General features: G+C 42.1%; 1 protein-coding gene across 4 annotated transcripts in view; it reads left to right on the plus strand.

Annotated features, from left to right (window-relative positions):
• The window catches only part of AIDA (axin interactor, dorsalization associated), a 54,272-nt gene extending 35,062 nt beyond the window's left edge, over positions 1-19,210 (plus strand). For 2 of the 4 annotated variants that reach the window (XM_073338830.1, XM_073338832.1), the window contains 7 exons: positions 4,866-4,929; positions 5,420-5,526; positions 8,059-8,070; positions 11,051-11,173; positions 13,881-14,003; positions 14,543-14,660; positions 16,064-19,210. In XM_073338830.1, coding sequence (XP_073194931.1) covers positions 4,866-4,929; positions 5,420-5,526; positions 8,059-8,070; positions 11,051-11,173; positions 13,881-14,003; positions 14,543-14,660; positions 16,064-16,160 — 644 coding nt within the window. In that variant the 3' untranslated portion in view covers positions 16,161-19,210. The remainder of the gene's footprint in view (positions 1-4,865; positions 4,930-5,419; positions 5,527-8,058; positions 8,071-11,050; positions 11,174-13,880; positions 14,004-14,542; positions 14,661-16,063) is intronic. The other 2 variants (XM_073338831.1, XM_073338833.1) reach the window with 2 other exon arrangements.
• The last annotated feature ends 122 nt before the right edge of the window (positions 19,211-19,332 follow it).

Raw genomic sequence — 19,332 nt, forward strand, 5'->3', positions numbered from 1 at the left:
AAAAAGAATTCCAGGCAAATGTGAATAATTACAGACGAACCTCACTCACTTATATCTGTGACTGGGAAACTGGTTGGTTGAATTTTCAAATTTGGTGAATAAGTGAGCAGACTTCAAAAAAGAAAGGCTAGTGTGTCATAGAAGGGGTATTCGAAGTGAGTGTCACGTATGGTCAATGCTTAATTTGTAATGAAAGAGGTGCCGGCGCTCGAGCAATTGTTTTACATTCATAACTGATGCAGCGCTAGAGGTGCTGGGGCTATGAACTGCCAAGCCCAGAGGTGCTGGGACCCAGCCCTAGCAAGCCTTGCCAAATTAAGCACTGTGTATGGTGTAAAGGCTTTCTCAAAGAAGGCTTTTCACCAGTTTCTAAAGAGGGTCTGTCATAAATATAAAGGGAAGGGTAACCACCTTTTATGTATGCAGTAATATAAAATCCCTCTTGGCCAGAGGTACAGAATCCCCTTACCTGTAAGGGGTTAATCAGTTCAATTAACCTAGTTGTCACCTGATCAGAAGGACCAATGGGGAAAGAAGATATTTTCAAATGGGGCTGGTGGGGGAGGCGTTTTGACATGGGGAATATCTTTGTTTTTGTGCTCTGTGTGTGTACTCTCAGGAGACAGAGAGAGACCAAGCAAGTAATCCAGCTCCTACTGAACGATACATCTAAAATTACAGAAATAGTAAGTAATAGCAAGGAAGTGCGTTAGAGTATCTTTTAAAAAAAAGAAAAGGAGTACTTGTGGCACCTTAGAGTCGAACCAATTTATTTGAGCATGAGCTTTTGTGAGCTACAGCTCACTTCATCAGATGTATTTTTTGTTTTAGCTTGTGAATTTTCCCTGTGCTTAGAGAGGTTTATCCTTTTTTTTTTTTTTTTTTTTTTTTTTTTGTAACTTTAAAGTTTTGCCTAGAGGGGAATCCTCTGTGTTTTGAATCTGATTACCCTGTAAAATTACCTTCCATCCTGATTTTACAGAGGTGCTTCTTTTACTTTTTTTTCTTTATAGTAAAGTTCTGGGGGTTTTCTTAAGAATCTGGGTTTAGTGTCCTAAAACCCAGGGATTTGGTCTGTGCTCAACTGTATCAATTGGTGAGGATATTTATTCTCAAGCCTCCCCAGGAAAGAGGGTGAAGGGGCTTGGGGGTAATATTTTGGGGAACAGGAACTCCAAGTGGTTCTTTTCCTTGAATCTTTGTCTAACTCACTTGGTGGTGGCAGTGAATACCATCCAAGGACAAGAAGAGATTTGTGCCTTGGGGAAGTTTTAACCTAAGCTGGTAGAAATAAGCTCAGGGGGTCTTTCATGCGGGTCACCACATCTGTACCCCAGAGTTCAGAGTGGGGAGGGAACCCTGACAGGGTCAGACTTGGGATTCCCTGGGTCTCCTCTGGAAGTTTGTCCCAGAGCTGGGTCCCTTCACAGAGAATGCTTGTCTGAGCTCTCATGATTCATCCTGGTCTTTGTGATCTGAATTGTCCCGGAGGAGCGCAGCTGTCATGGGGGTTCACAGATCAAAGTTTGGTCATTGATGTAGGTGGAGCTTGATCCATTAATTGCCTTGAAAATTAGGACCAAGGCCCTAAACTGACACTGGATGCCAACTGGGAGCTGGGAAGGGAGCTTAGCCCAAGCATGATATACTTACGGAAGCCTGAGCCGTGGAGAATCGGGGCACCTACATTCTGTACCATATGGATGCTGTGAGTCAGTTTCACATTCAGCTTCTGATAAAATGATTTACAGTAATCCCGCTTGAGCCAGCTGCTCTTCAGCCAAGAGTTAATTTCCTGTAGGCAATCTGACATTTTAGAAGTGGCAGTGGCTGCATCAGTGAATGCCAGAGAATGTCAAATAAAGTTCAAGGTTTCAGTCCTTATCTTCAAGGCCTGAGTGGCCGGGGCCCAGGGTATCTAAAATATCACCTAAAGCTCCAGGATACAGACTCTGGTCATCAGCTCTGATCCTTGGGTACAGTGGAACTTCCTACCATAAGAATAAAGCTCACTTCCAGGAGATGGAGCTTTCCTTGGGGATGGAGACTGTGGAGTGAACTCCAACAGGAGCAAGGACCATGACACACCTCACTACCTTCCACTTCAGGTAAAGGTGCACTTTGACCTAGTCTTCTCTAATAAATGCATAGCAATATGTGCATTTAAAAAATATTCCCCAAATCAAAACACTCCCCTGCAGCCACACTTCTCTTCTTGGGGGGAGGATGAGAGAATGCATGAAGAACACACACATGACCAATGTTAATTATGTTGCTGAAGGCATTCAGGTACTGTTGTAAATAGGTTCTTCTACTGCAATTATGTAGAATAGGTTTGAGAAAAATGTTATGCCAGAGTAAAATTCTTAGTTTTTTAGTTGGCAAACTCTGTTACTTCCATTATTTGATTGGTGAAGGGATGTCACCCTGGTGCCCTCTGTGGTTCCCATGAAAATTTGCCCGAATTTTGGCAGGTTATGAGCTTCTGAAATTTTGGAGTTAGCACATGCTCATTAGACTTATTGGAATTTGGCAGCTAAGTTCTCTGAAGATTTGGTCTGTACTCGGGGCTTTCTCCATCCTCTCACAGCTCATATCTGTGACCAGACTGCACATGTGTCATCCACTCAGAAGGACCAAGCAGGATATTCCTGGCAATTTTCTCCCCACTTCCACAGGCTGATTTGGTATCAGGCAAAGGAGCTGAGAGCAGGAGCATCCCACCTGTGCTCCCTCCTACCAGTACCCAGGCAGCATGGAGGAGGAAGCTGCCTGACCCAAATCAAATGATATGGGGGTGAAGAATGTGGTGGATGATGGGCACAGGAACCCAGCAGGGGCAGCAGCTGGGGAGTAGAGGTGGAGGAAGGGACCTGGGGCTGTAAGGAGGGGTTTACTGGGTATCTATCTTGAGATACCCGGGGTTTGATTTGCGGATGTGCTGAGTAGTCACAGCTGCAACTGAGGTCAGTGGGAGCTGGGCTCTGAACATATAAAATGTTATAAAATGCCAATGCTCTTAAAAATCAAGCCCTAGGCTTCTTAAATTGGTTTTAAGTTCTGTGCTTTAGTTGCCCAAGTGTAAAATTGGTATAATAAATCCCACCTCGTAGGGGTGTTATGAAGATTAAATCACTGATATTTATGAAGAACAAAGATGTGACAAAAACATCATAGAAAACCCCATGAGTAATGAATAGTTCCTTATGTACTGTAGGGTTTGGATGGTGTGCACGGTGACAGATGAGGATAAATATTGACTAGCTACCCGTTCCATGAGCACCATCCATTCTGTGTACAGAATGAGGCAGGGGTGCTGTGGAAGGAAATAGTACGTGGCCGTTTAAGTAAAGACTGAATTGTCACAAGACAGGGCTTCTCCCCAGCTTCTGAAGGACTCACTGCCACTCCCACAGTCTCTTAAGAGTTTTTTTAATTGTCTATACTTAACCAACCAACCAGAAAACTATTCCTCAGCTCATCCTTCACATCTCTGGTCTCACTGCCTTCTCTCCCAGGGGACTCTGGCAGTCCTGCTACTCCTGCTTTGTAACTCTCAGCCACTTCTGTTCTCACAGCCAGTCGTTCCTCACTGGAATTCCCTCTATAGTCCCAGGTGCTGCCCTACCCTCTTAAGTGACCAAATGCTCTGACACACTGGAGGTGGACCTACTTCAGTTACAGGTGCCGGTTACCCTGTGACCTATACAGTCAAACAGGCCAAATTAAGGTTGCATATGCAACCGTAACTCTGGCACTCCCTAATCTTTGAATGCTTGACTTTACACCCTTAACGTAGTTTTGTGGCTGGAATGTAGATTTAGGGGGAGAATTTCAGAAGCACAAAGAGCAGTTAGGCACCCAAGACACATGGAGAGTCATTAGCTGTTAGGCACCTAACTGCCATTTGTGTCTTTGGAACCAGTTTGGCTTGCTCCTGAACTGGACCCCCGCCATACAAACTGACCGATTTAAATTGGGGAGTTTCATTGGGGTTTTCCGATGATAACATCGGAGGCTGGAGTTTTCAAAAGTGCTGAAGGGAGGTAGGACCCCAGCTGAGGTGCTTCTGAAAATCCCACTTTCAGTTTTTGAATCCACTGGTTTAAAAAAGAAATGCATGTGAAAGAGAGAATAAGACCCCATAATTGAAATGGGTAAGTTTCCTGTACTAAGCGCAGAGCTGCAAATTTGCTGCTCCTTTCCTGGGAGCAGCTACAGCCTTCAATATCCACTGGTTTTCTAAGGGTCTCAAATTAATCTTTGCTCTGCTCTGAAATTTCCTGGCTCTTCATGTTAGCCTGCCTTGTATGCCTACGTGGGTTAGCAAGTCTCAACCAAATTACACCTCAACAGCACTACAGTCGGACTTTAATAGTACCTGTTCTAGATATATTTGCTATAAGTCTGTATTTGTTATAAATGTGTCCTAGGTGTGTATTAAGGAATGTCAGTTCTGGGGAATTGTCAATCTGATTGGAGCTGATGATTGTAATGCTAACATCTGAGAACTCCTGCCAAGGCTTGCCAGTACCAAAGTTATTGTCCCTGGATTGTTCCCACTACACTAAGGCTCCTTGTTTCTCTTCATACTTCTGACGATGTAAATGTGGCTAAACCCTCGCCTTTCTGGGTAGCTGTATCATCCTGAGCTAAGCTATTACGTGGAAGCGACCATTCTTGTGGTGATGTAATTCTAGTTGTACTGTCACTGGCTCTTTGGTGCATTTTGATGTATCTGTCACAAGGGCACCATGAGAATGGACACAGACAGCACCATTAAGTTGTGCAGGGTAGGTTGTTTTTGTTTTGTTTTTGTAAACTGGTTTTCTTAGCAAATGAAGTCTGTTTTTTTTTCTTTATAGTCTTAAAGAATATCCTCACCTATAATAAAGAATTCCCCTTTGATGTTCAGCCTGTCCCACTCAGGTAAGGAAAATTGTGGATTTGTACATGTAAAAACTGAATTGGTATGAAAGGCAGCATGGTCTAGTGGTTAGAGCAAAAAAGTGGGAGACATGAACTCCTTGGGTCGCATACTTGCCATGTTGCCTTGGTAAGACAATTTTTTTTAAAGCAGCGTCTTATTTTGGGGTACCTAAACTTTAGATGCCCCTAGCCTTTTTTCGTGCCTCAGATTTGTTAAATGTTCAATATCACTTGAAATTAGTGGAAAAATCAGGCCCTTGGTATCCAAATTTAGAGTCCACTCAAATTTGGCCCATAATCTCTGTCTGTCTAATTTGTATGCTAGCTTTGCAGGCTCAATTTGGTTAGTGTGTATAGCATTCAGATGATCAAAAGTGCTAAGTGTGTGTCTTGGGACAATGTGTTGCTTCTGCGCTAAACCTGGGAGTTGGTGACTTTTTTCCAATCGTAAACTTTATTTTAAGATAAGTCACTAGGTTTTGTCTTACAGGAAGATTTTAGCACCTGGAGAAGAGGAGAACTTGGAATTTGAGGAAGATGATGAGGACGGTGGAGCTGGAGCAGGGTCTCCAGATTCTTTTCCTGCCAGAGTTCCAGGTAGGGTGACCAGCTTCATCATCGGAAATATTTCATACATCAAGGAAGGGATGTGGGACTTGTTTAGAAGTTGTTATAAGGGGAAGCCATTTCCAGTCACTCCTGGATCATCTTCAACAGAACTTCTCGAATGGTTAGACACCAAAGCAATACATATCTCATAGGAATTTTGGACTAGTGGCTGAACCAGGTGGAGTTAATCAGTGAGAGCCATATTCCTCCCTTCAGTGAGGAGATGGAAATTATAGCTGGGTATTTTCCGTCTTGCTTTCATGGTGAATCGTTTGTGAGAGATACTAGTTTGAATTAAACTATTGTGGGGTGTTGCTCTGGTTTTGCTATCCAAAGGATAAATCACTGTCCATATGAAAGTATGTGGAGCAGTTGATACATCTACAGGTCCTAGTGAGGACACACCTTGTTAATTACACTTTTTGTGTGCTGAAGATTCATGGGGATAAGAGAGTGGAAAATTAGAATCAGAGGGATTTTGACCTCCTTATTGTTTCTCCTCATTTCTTCAGAGCAAATTACCAAATTTAAGTTCTGGGAAGGGGGGGAAAATTTGGTACTAGAATTGTAGGCAACATAATTGGGGCAGGGACTCTATTCATCTGTGCATATACACTGTAATATAAATGATTCATATATGCAACTGCTGATTTAGTATAAGTATGAAATCGTAATGCCAGTGTGCAGACTACACATGACTAGCTTTGTGGTATAGTATATAACTGCAATTTCTGAATGCTGTTGTCTTGCTGTTACCTTGAGAAACTGTGTAAATATGAGTTCTGTCAATTTCAAATAAGCATCTCCCAGGGTATTGCTTTTGTCTTCCCCTCTGTATGGCTGTACGTCTGTGTTGTCTTTGGTGTTTGTCACCTCTGAAGTTCTATTAATGAGAAGTAACATGACAAATTGTAGTTGAAGATATTCTTAGTGAATCTAAGGATTAAATCCTACACATAGTAAGGGGACTACTTTTGTAGCCAAATGATCTTACCTGAGTAAGAAGCAAAATTGCTACAGTGGTTTGGGGTAGAGGGAGATGCTTAAATAAAACAGGGTGTCTAACATTCAACACACTGGCTACTTAAAATGCTTAAAGTAGGTAAAGAGTTGGAAGGGCCCTGGGCAACTCAGAGAAATGTGCAACTATATTGCATTTAGGCCACCTATTTTGAGTCCTGCCCATATTGGCAGCAATTGAAAGATACCACCATATAGTGGGTGATGCTTGGTAAGAATTGGGTTGAGGCCCCCAGTTCAATTCATAGGTCTTTTACAGTTCAAAACTACCACAATTAAAAATACATTGATGCCAATGTTAGACACCAAGAATAAGCCACAGAGATTGAATTAACATCTCATTCCAAGAGGTGGCATCTTCATTTCAGAGTCGGTGAAGGTACAATGGCAGAGCAGTGTGGAGAAGCTTGCTCTGGCCTCCCAGTGGTACACCTGTTCTGAGGGTAAATGGACAGAGCTCTGAACCCACCACTTCTTAAAGAAGCATTCAGTTCACATGAACAGAACACAGCTCTGTTCTGAAAAGTAATGAGGTACACATGGTACCTTCTCACTGAGCCGATGGACTCCCGGGGTGTGGTCACAGATCTGCTGATTGTTGTTACAGAATTGTGTTTACTGCTTTTAGTTCCTTTTTAGATGTCTTGGCTCTACAGGGATGAGAGAATGAGCAGGATTCAGTTCCTCCTTGAGCCTCATAAACAGCACAGTTACTAAGCTGCAGTCAAATACACCTTTGCAACCCCGCTGAAGGCAGTGGAGCTGCGCAGGTGCCACTAATTAGGAACCTGTAGAACCTTTAGTACAAGTGGTGTGCAAGAAGGGAAGAACCCAGCTTGACGTAGAAGCTAAATTGGGTTTGCAGGGTTGACTGTTAGAAAAGACGCATTTATTGGTAAACCTAGCACACTAGATATAAAATCAGAGTGAAATAATACACATTGGGCCCCACAGAGCCATTCTTACAGAATCACTTTTCAGGATAGGACCACCCTTCAAGAGTAGGTGAGGGCACCCTGTAAACTTAGTATTAACACATTTAGTTTGTTGCCAAACTTGCAGCATGAATTGCACACCCTGCCTTTCACTTAGTTTGATGTTGCCTTCAAAAAGGAAGTCAGCCTTAATGCAAACAATCTAACGGCTTTGAATTGTCTTGCCGCTTGGCACAATCTGGGTTTCTTTTGCCTTTCATGTAGGAATATTTGTGTGGCGTAATTACTTAACCTTAGATGTTGGCTTGTCACTTTTCTGTGGCTCAAACTAAATTAAAAATAAAATAAACTATTCACTATTCGTGACTTGAGGCTTCTGAATCTAAGCAACAGACTGTCCTAATTGATTCAGTTAGTTACATTGTACTTTCTTCACTTATAGACTTTGCTTCTGTATGCTTTTAATTCACATTAGATTACTGTATTGTCTAATTGTCCATGGTCTTGTCTTCTGCATGCATGGCTTCATCATGTTATCACGTGCTAAACCATTCATCTAACTCAGGAGTCATTGAAGGTATGATAACATTTTAATGTGTATAGTCATTGCTGTGGCATCTTTCATTTATATCTTAATTCCAAGTGTCAAAGTATAATTGTTTTTGTAGTGAAAGAATTGAGGGCTTCTCTGTGTATAAGTAACCGGTGAGCTGACTTGCAGCTACAGAGAAAGGAAGGATCATGTTTTAGTGTAGCACCTTAGATGTCTCTCTAGAAACTTGCTTGTTTTCCTTATCTTGATTTCTCTTGCTCTCTGTCTAGCAGCATTGCTGGTTGCATGTATAGCTGGGTTTCTTTCAATGGGGTGCATGCCTAGCTGGCTTTGCATTGCTAACCGGAAATGCTTTGTGGCAGAAGTTGGGCTACAAAGTGACCTCACAAATACACTATTTCATTCTTGCATGCTACCCCAGTATGTTCTGTGTCCCGCATGGAAATAAGTAGGGTTCCCTGTCGCTTAGGGCTAAAGTGACTGAAGTTTATCTCCTGGATAGTTTCACTCAAGACTGTTAAAAACTGACAGGCCCCTGGAGGGAGGGACTGGCATTCTCATGTCTAGTCTTTTCTCCACAGGATCGAATTCTTTTCAAAGGTTGCTACCAACCGATGGTGCCTGTGTGAGATGGATCAATCCAAATCCTGAGGCACGCACATGGTGGCTTGTATGACATGGACATACATAACTGTCACCTTCTTAAGTGGTCTTAGAGGTGCTAGGGATTAAAATGGTAAGGAGATCTGGGCTGCCTTAGAGACCCAGGAGGTGGAGAGGGACATCCGATGGAAGCTTGAATCGCTGTTGCTTGTCATCTACCCTATGAGCAAATAAGGGACTTCACACAGTCAATCCAGCACCCTCCAGGATCAGTAAATTAACATGGGAAAAAATAAAATTCTTAAAAGAAACCCAAGGAAAAGGCCCAAGTCTGCCCCCTTCCTAAAGTGCTTTTTTTACTTATTAAATATCCCACTGGTAACAAAAACCCTCTGTCCTCCCAAGCAATAGCTGGCGAAGACTTGAAATCACAGGTTTTATATTATACCCCTGGCTGGATTCCTTGCTCTTTGGAGATGGCTTTGGCATGCCTCCTTCATTTTTGTGTTTGATACAGGATAGGCAGGGCATACCTACAAGCATGTAGGGAGCACAGGAAAGGGCTGGTTGAGATACAAGCCCTCATTTTAAGCATGTCTAATAAACATGGGAGGAAAACCCCTGGCTAACCACAGTGCCAGAGAAAGGGCTCTGTGTTGAAGCAGGATGTGTCAGCAATTTTCCCCAACATGAAAAGTGCCTGTTTTCATTGGTATTGTGGACTATCCAGTTCAGTCTTTAGTTTGTATTCATCTGTTCCCAACTCTACAGTTAGCAGTCTTTGTCCCATCAACATTAAATGCTGGGGGCCAAATCCTGTCTTGAGTGGAGCTATGACCCACTCTGCTGTGAGATGTGGTCCCCTGGGGTGGCTGGTGTATAGAAGCCATAAGTCATTACAGCTGTCAACTGAGTCCATACAGACTCATGCTTTTGTTGCTGAAGGTTCTGGGTTCCAACCTAGTTAACGACCCCAATGAGGTGGTGGGAGTAGTCAGACAATCCCTATAGAAGTCCTGGTTGCTGGGGGGTGCAGTTCTATGGGCAGAATATTTGGTCCTTTATTTTGAAGCCTGTGTCTCTGTCATAATGTAGTAAAGAAAACTTAAACATGTGGAGGGGATGACTGACTCCATTTGCCAAGGGAAATGATTTCTTTTAATTTCTGGAGTCATAAAACTTGCAATCAAAAACAAGGCTTTACATCAGACTTGCTCATGAGTTTGATTACTTTCTCTTACACTGTTTGTGAATCTAGCACCACTAACACCAGATTCTGTCTTAAAACCTCCCAACTTTGTCTAAAATCAGCATGAAGGAAATATTCTATAGTTGATTTCAAGGGTATTTGACTTCTTGGACAACAGGGGATGGATCACGCGATAATTGCCCTGTTAGGTGCTTCAGGGGGAAGGAACCGGGCATTGGCCGTTGTCAGAAGACAGGATACTAGGCTAGATGGACCATTGGTCTGACCCATGTTGCCATTAACATCAGTCTGTATCTTAGCATAAGAACATCTTTGATTTTCTTAATGTTTAGTTGGAAATGACTTGGCATCCCTCACATTCTCTCAGTTCTGGCAAATGCTTTTTTATTTTTTTATGCTGCTGCCTTTTGATGTCTAATGCCAATAGATGCTAAATACTCTAGACCAGTGTTTCTCAACCTTTTTGATAGCAGGAACCAGCTTGCTGCCTCCCTAAACTGTGTCCGGGAAATCTCCGGGACCAGCGCTGGTCCATGGACTGGTCATTGAGAAACACTGCTCTAGAAGAACCTTGCTGATCTGGTATTTCTCTTATCTCAGTAGGTGCTGGGGTTCATACCAGTGCAACAGTCCCTTTTCTATTGCTCCCATCTCTTTTACTAGTTGTAAATGATCAGCCTGAAGCTGGTGGATGGCTGCCTGGACACCCTGCAACCACAAGTTCTAATCCTAGCAGGGTGGTCTCAGCCCTTAAGAACTATAGAAATGGAATTCTATCGCAATTTACAATGCGTGCAAATCAGAGACCTGAAAACCAAAGGTCCTGTCTGCTCTGCTTGACATTAAAGATCCCACAGCACTTCCTGTAAATAGATGCTTACGCCGTCTCTCTCAATGTTGTTTAATATGTTATGCACTGACTTGCCACTCTCCACTTCAGAGCTGGTGACTTTCTTTGCACCCTATAAATGTGTAAACCACTTTGAGATCTGTTGGTGTTAGATAACTGTGTGTGTCATCAGGATACAAATCCTTGGCCTTAGGACTAATCCCTATCCCTTCTCATTATCCATTGTACGTTGTGGTGGACAAAGGCTTCCATGAGCAATGAAAATGGGGGAAGGACTGAAGTAGGGCCCTAGCTGTAAGAGTCCCAAAGGGTTAATGTTTTGGCTTGCTCTCTGTTGCCAGGTACTTTATTACCCAGGTTGCCGTCGGAACCCGGGATGACGTTACTCACTATCAGAATAGAGAAAATTGGTCTGAAAGATGCTGGGCAGTGCATTGATCCTTATATCACAGTTAGTGTAAAGGGTAAGTGTTGCTGTTTCTGCTGTGTTCTGACTTCTGCTCTCTGTGAAGGGACGTATGTGTTTTAGGGAAATAGGCTCCCTCTTCCCCATACAGTGAAGCACTCTTGTTGGCACTCAGCGCGCCTCTCTCTGCACAGTCGTTTTGTGGCTTTATGAGGCAGTTATCTTAGTCAAGGATGAGAAGATTCTGATTTTGCTTCTGGGTAGGGTCCTGTATCTCCTTCACCATCCATCAACCAAAACAAGTGGATATGACCCTTCCTCCGCTCTCTTGATTCCTGTGAATATATTAAACATTCAGACCCCTGCTTCTCTGGGTATGCTACTGTACAATTAGACACCTGTGGCTGGCCCTTGCCAGCTGAATCAGGCTTGCAGGACTGTTTAATTGCAATGTTGATGTTCAGACTCGGGCTGAGGTCCAGGCTCTAGGACCCTGCAAGGTAGGAGGGTCCCAGAGCTTGGGTTCCAGCCTGAGCTTGAATGACTACACCACAATTAAACAGCCCCTTAGCCTGAGTCCGAGTCAGCTGGCATGGCCAGCCACGGGTTTTTAAGTGCAGTGTTAGATGTACCCTGTGTCTCTGAGCTTGTCTACATGAACACTTAGTTTGTGGCAAGCTGGGGTGTGAATCTACCCTCACAAGCCTGCTGCACTCGCTGTGCTTGTCTGTGTGGACCCTGCTGACTTGTATTAACAGTTCTTTAAGAGTATTTTGATCTAGCCTTGCCTCAAAGAGAGCACTAGACCAAAGTGCATTAACGAACTGCTCGTGCATGTCAGCGGGGTGCACATAGACACTAGGTCCATGTCAGTCTAGTGTGGAGCAGATTCACACCCCAGCTTGCAGCAAACTGATTGTTCGGATAGAGAAGCTCTCAGTCTGAAGCCTCTTCCGTCTGATGGAAAACTGTGGAGCCTGAATCCTGCTCTCTCCTGACACACATTCACCCAGCATTTCTCCCAGTGAGACGCTGAAGACGCAAAAGGTTTATTTTTAATAATGTTGCTGTGGTTCTTCAGCATTATTTTTAGACTCTTTAATTACACGTCATTCCTCGCATCCCTCCCAAGTATTCCTTGTCAGTAATTTGTTGTTTTTGTTCTGTTCTTTTGCCCCCCAGCTGGCTTAGAGATCTAGACTTGTGGGACCAGGGGTTACAGTTATTGTTGGAGTCCAACATCCGATCTAGGTCAAATCAAGCATGAAGGAATGCATTTCACTTTTGGCTAATAGTAAAGTACCAATTTTTAACGCCATCCTAATATTGGGTAATGAAATTTCAGAGTTCAAAAGCAAATATCTTATAAACTGCCACGTTGTTCTGTTCGAAATGTGTTAAATTTCCCCTTTGCTAATTATATATTGTAAAACCACAAATGCTAGTAGCTGCAGGCAGGAGGCAGGGTAGCGTGTACAAGTGCTGTGCAAGCTTTCCTCATATAACCCTGCCCCTCAGTCCTGACCTACAGTACACGTGGTATTTTTCTGAGAAGCAGAAATTACCAAGCAATGCTGTGCTATCAAATTGTATGATCGTCTGACTCTGCTTTCCACTTACCTATCAATCTCTTAGCTCCCCAGTGGGAGATTGTACCACCTATTTGAAATGAGAAGGGGTGTACTTTTAATTCCCCTCCCCAGTTTTTAAAGTGAGTCTACTCAGAAAAGTGACTGTTGGTTTAATTTTTTTTAAAAAAAGGCATTGTGAGACCGTGTTCATTGTCTCTGACTCCATACCCTTAAAATCTGTCTGGAATCTGAAAGTTGGTGGCTAACTCTTCAACCATAAGAGTTCTGCCACTGACTATTTGTTAATGTATTTCAGCAGCCCCTGGATGCCTTCATCAGGGCCCAGGTGCTAGACACTGCCACACGCGTGCCCACACAGTAAAAAAGACAGCCTCCTCCCCAAAGAGCTCACGACCTTACCATATGTTTAGGCACAACAGATGGATGAAACAAACAGGTGGGGGGAGGAGGGCGGAAGTGGGAAAGGACAAAGTAACAGTCAAACAACCATAAGTAGAACAAGCAGCATTCTTGCTTGTTCTGGCTTATGCTGGAGCAACACAATTGTTAATCTGTGCTCGCATAACGGAATCCAGTTCCCTCCCCGATACCTGTGCCGGCTCTGGAGTGCCGATAGGAGTGAAAAGTAGTGAGTACTGTTTCTAGCCAGGAAAGCAGGTATATCTGCATCGGCTCTGGAGTGCCGATAGGAGTGAAAAGTAGTGAGTACTGTTTCTAGCCAGGAAAGCAGGTATATCTGCATCTGGACAGTTAGAGGTAATGGGTTACACCTGTATTTTTTCATAGACTTTTCTCAGAATAGACCTTTAAGCTCTATTTGAAAACTTTCCTCAAAAGGGAATTTGATACTTCACGGGCAAGCATAAAAATTGCCCTTTTTGAAAATAAAATTGACTAGTTCTGACCTGTCGCAAAAAGGAAGGTGACAGAATAGTGACTCTGACATTTCAGGGGGCTCTCTTTGAAGCAGAAGAGAGAGGATGCAGATTCTAGATAAAGAGCTGGTTTTGGAATTTGAACCCAATGAACTGATGATAGGATGTAATAAATATGGATTCTGGGTAAGATTTGTTAATACTAGGATGGAAAGTGCATGTATGCTAAGGATAAAATGACAAGTTTTTTTTAAAAGAGGTTTGACCTTAAAAGGGGCAAATTTTTTATTTCCTCCAGATGTGAATGGGGTAGACCTGACCCCTGTGCAGGATACTCCGGTGGCTTCAAGGAAAGAGGACACCTATGTTCATTTTAATGTGGACATTGAGATCCAGAAACATGTTGAAAAACTAACAAAAGGTGGGTAAGTTTAGACTTCTGAAATAGGGTCCATGAATCTTCAGGGCAATAGTCTTAACGCTGCTTCTACTTGGAGGAGCAGCCGGGGTAGGAGCAATGTCCAGACTACGGCCACGAAGACTCAGGGGTTGTCTACATGGCAAGTTCCTGCACGGCAAGCCAGGGTGTGACTCTACAGTGCAGTAGCAGCTTCTTGTGTGATCACTGCTACAGCTCAGTGCAAGGCCTAGAGTAGTGGCTTGGCATATTTTGCTTTCAAGTAGTACCCTCTGTTACACTTGTTTGGACCGGTCACGCTGTCTAGCTGTGGTTCTGCCATTCATGAGTAACAGAGTGGGGGTACGAGCTCAGGGGAGTAATTCTGACATTTCAAGAAACGTGAATTTTCTCATCGATTCAGGACATCTAGAGAAATAATAGAAGCAATTGTCTCTGATATATGTAGAACAGGTTATGATGACAGTCATGTTTTCATGCCAAGGAATCTGTTATAGGCAACATTTGACTAGTTTTTCTCTGATAACTTTTTCCACCTTTAGGTGCAGCTATTTTCTTTGAATTCAAACACTATAAGCCCAAGAAGAGATTTACCAGCACCAAGTGCTTTGCTTTCATGGAGATGGATGAAATTAAACCTGGGACAATTGTTATAGAACTGTAAGTGACCTAGCATACAATCTGATATATAGATGATATATAAATATACATGGTAGATTCCAGTGACATGATGCAAAGGAACTAATCTAGAGCTTGGTATTGTCTGCTGATGCTTTGCTATATTAGATACAGGAAACTGTTTACTGTCAAACATACCACTTTATCTCCTCCTGGTTTTCTTGCTACTTTATTCCTATGATCCTGAAAATACAATTACAGACCCCAGCATTTGGTTTGGTAGGAACTTTGAACACACCAGCATAAAAGTGTTAGGTTCTATATGTTTTGATCCTTAACTAAAGTAATCAGATCTGCTCCTAAAATAACAAACATCTTCCTGGTTACCACGCAGGCCTTCTTTTGGAATGAAATCCCTGTGGCTTGCCACACACCCAAAGGACGCGATCAGGTCAAAAATAACTTTCAAAAACAGATGACCTACTACAGTAAATTTGAATATTAAAACTGACAATGTTAAAACCCCTTCACAGTTATAGACTCACTGCTTGTACTGTCTTCTGATTGGAAAATGAAAGTAAACTGGCTGGTTGGTTTTTCTGGTTAATCTGTATTGATTTCTGACTCTCTTGGTGCCACTATTGTAGCGCTGTAATGAGTTGCAAACATTGAGGGGTATGACAATTTGCCTCGTCTCCTTAACTTTATTTTCTTTCTTATCGCTATTTATCAGCTAGAAGAGAAGGGCTGGGAGTTGTGAGGTGTCAGTTGCAAAATGGCCATTTTAGGACTGCAGCTATTTGACTCTCCCAAATTTAAAGGGCCAGTCCCAGAAAGGCATGCAGGTCAAAGTAATTCTGTTAAGAGCAGTCATGCACTTAGGGAAGAGGGGGGATGGAGAAGGTCCTACTTTGATGGTCTCAACTACTGTGTCACATGGGGAAGTGTTTTAATCAGAAGTAACTTTAGTGGGAAACATCTAATGAAAAAGGCTCCTGCTAGTAGCAATTTTGTAAGATCTGGTTTTTTTGTTTTTGTTTTTTTTAAACAAATCTAAATGTTGTCAGAATTACTAGATAGTTTTTCCTGATAGAATTAAACCTGCAGTAACAGGTTGCACATGTGTGTGAGGCAAAGCAAGGTAACCTGAATAGCTTGCAACTGAATTCTCTTCTACTCAGGCTTGTATGAGTTTGAAAGTTTAACTTGCCATGCCTTGTTCTAAAATAGTAATCCAAAGAAAAGAAAATGAAGAAACTCAGTTTAACCTACTTTTCATTATTGTTCCCTTGTATGAATCCTAAATTCATACCTGAAGCACTTTCCCAAATAGTGTCAATGGGGGTCTGGGTACTGTTGGAACATGGGCATTTGTGCCTGGGTTTATTCAGATGCATTTAGTCATCATTAGCATTTGCCTTCAATTTTATTTCTTGTGGTTACAGATACAAAAAACCCACTGACTTTAAAAGGAAGAAACTGCAATTGTTGACCAAGAAACCACTTTATCTTCACCTCCATCAAACATTGCACAAGGAATGACCCTTTTGTGAGACTTCTGTGAACTAAACCACTTGTCACAAATCACGGTAGCTGCATGTGTAGCACCCCCATCCTTCAACAGGCAGGAAAACAGCTGTACTCCTGCCAGTAGGTCAGATGAGACCATCACACACTGCACAGCAATACCACAGGGTCAGAGGTTAAGCCTACCATTCAGGTGCAAGTTTCTTCCAGTACCTTTTGGATACCAGTTTTATCACAAGTGTACTGAAGTATTTTGTGACAATTTCTCTTCAGAATTGAGCTGTTCGTAAAATTTCAATTTTGTAACTTACCTCTGTTTTTACCCTTCCTTCAAAAACCTTGCTAGAGGGTGGGAAGTGCCCCATTCACCATGCCTGATACCGCAAAATGTCGTGGCAAGTTTGCTAGCTTGTGTACTCTTGCTATGCTTGCTATTGCAGTCCTTCAAGTTTTAGAGTCCTTCACTCTGTCTCGTTGGGAGGGTGGGGGAAGGTGATAGAAAAGGGATTTTGTAGAAAGAAAGCGTCTGTGAGTGGTTTAAGAAGCAATCAGGGGATGGTGGTTAGAGAGAGAGAGAGATTCAATCCAAAGTTGAAATGCTGCTCTAGAACGTCTTGTCAGCCTGCTCTTTCGTCTTAGCTGGCTAAGTGGCAGAGGAAAGGAGGGAGGAGTGTTTTGAGGGTAAAAGGGAAGGTGCTGATGAGACAACCAAATTGTCAACTGTTGATCTCAATCCCATTCAGATAGTTCACAGACTTGCAGCATCCAGTGTATCATGTGATTTCAGGTAGAACTTGTCTATTATTACAAGTGTTGGAATCCCTTAAAAATCATGAATACTTATTTAAGGGAACAAACTTCTTTTTTCTGTACTTCATATTTGCTATCCACTTTCCCAGCCAGTGTGTGGGAGAGCTTTGGGGGCCCATCCTACTCCCTTTGCTGTCGGTGGGAGTTTTACCATTGATTTCACAGGTGGTAGGATCGGGCCCTTACTACTCAGCATAAAGCCCCCACCAAAAACATGAACAGCTCAGAAGTGCTCTGGCTATCTCAAGTTGTTGACTGAAGATGGACATGCCTTCCCATGAGAAACTGTTTTCATAAGACCTGATTGTGGATCTTTGCATACCTCTATTCATATGCAAGTCTGGAAACTTAATCTAAAATAACCTGGTTTTTATGTAGGTAGATAGGATTATCATTTATTTTCTATATTATTGAGATGCATAGTGTGTAATAAGCTGCAGGGCATTGGCTTATTATAACATGAATATTTGCATCCACCTTTTGACTTAATAAAGGGACCGAAGTAGAACCCATTCAAACTTTTCATATATTCAGTGAGTGGAATATTTAATACAGTTCTTCAAGGTCTGATGTGCTTCATGTGTATCTTAAATAGTGCCTACATACACTCTGCTATGCTAACAAAGGACCAGCTCCAGGAGAATGCAGTGTCAAATGTTAGCTTTTTCTAATTGCTTGGATGTAAATGTACCATTAACGCCTTTCTTTCTGCACCATGTAATACTAACTCACTCCAGAACACTGTTTAAAAAAGTGAGGGAAAAGGATTTTTTCACTTTTCATGGCAGTCTGTTTATGGAGTATGTCAGGGGTGTTCCTTTCTGCCTCTAGTACAGTGATCGAACTGAACTGTAATGGGGATCAAATAAGGCCTTTTGGAAGTTAGAAGCTGAATTTAACCTTGTGTTCTCCCCTTCTTTCCTCTCCTCTGGCTTAATTGTGGATGAGTTCACCTCAGTGAGCAATTATTTGGCTAATGGCTGAAGAACTGTGTATTTTCCTGTTAACAGTTCTTAAAGGGACCCAATTACATTATAACCTTTTACAACAGAATGTCATGCCTGAAACAAACACTAAATATCTTGATTAGTTTTGTTAAAATAAATGTAAATATAATCTGACATAGTGTTCCTCTATTGTGTCTGCTGGTGTTGTACAAAGGAAGGAAACATTCATTAAATAAACTGACTGTATCTTATAGGTGCAAAACCACAATCTTTCACCAATGCAAAAGGTGTAGTGTATGACCCTGATCATCCAAAGCACTTGCTTAATTGCAGTTATTCACATGCTTAAAATTAAGGTCAGTGGGTCTCACTGCATGCACCAGTGCTTTGCTGAATAAGGTTCTAGGTCTCATGTAGCCTTCTAGAAGTCCAAGAGGCTTCCATTTTTTCTGATGTGTACATCTGTCATACTAAACAAATATTTTGTGGCTATGTACTTGTCTACACATGAAGTACTCAAATGCATCTCCATATAAACTGTCCTGTTGTTGTCAGTCAGTAATGGGGAAAAGGTAAAAAGTACTGAAACTGAGTCTAGTCCTGTCTCTGATAAGATGTACTCACACCCTCTTTGTTATACTGACTGCTGGGGATAATCCTTTCAAAGTTAAGAACTATTTCAGATTTTAATTTAGGGGGGTTAAATGAAATGGAATAAACTTGCTTTGAGGGGAATATAATAAGTTAAAGTTTAGCTTGAGGGATCTGATTTTCAAAGATGGGTGTCCTTAAAATGCGTATGTTATAGATGTGTACAGTTAACCAGTTACATGTCTACTGGTGAATGGGTAATGAGCCAATTTGTACACTATTGCCTACAAATTAAACATGTTTTCATGTGAAACAGATCCACTGGTTCTAAACTATCACCCTTGAAGTCCCTATTAACTGCAAGTGTATGGAATGTCATGTGCAGTACAGTTTGAAACCTTGTTTGTTTAATATACAAGTAGAGCTTTGTATTTAATTGTAGATGAATGTTTGTATAATGTTTTTTAAAGTCCCTTCTCTCTCCATTTTTTTCATCCTTCATGATGTAGTGATCCCTGAAAGACTTTCCCAAAAGTGAAACACAGGGTGCTGCTTGTATCACTATGTACAAGGGTGATCTACACTTCTGCTATATATCTGTCAGAGCTTGTTTAGCTAAAAGGTCATTTCTTGTTATGGTATTTGAATAACCTACCTACACTTACAAGTCAAATTAATGGCTGCTTGTATCTGCAAGTAAAGATGTAGTTCCTGAAATTGGCCCTGCACTAGATTTTTTTGCTATCCCTCTCCCCAAAAGAGAAACTATTCAAAGCTTTGTATGGCAGAGGGTTTCACTTTTCTCCCTGGAATGGATCTAGCTTCCCAGTACAGCAGCA

Source organism: Lepidochelys kempii, chromosome 3 (assembly GCF_965140265.1).
Source record: "Lepidochelys kempii isolate rLepKem1 chromosome 3, rLepKem1.hap2, whole genome shotgun sequence".
NCBI classification, from domain to species: domain Eukaryota; kingdom Metazoa; phylum Chordata; order Testudines; family Cheloniidae; genus Lepidochelys; species Lepidochelys kempii.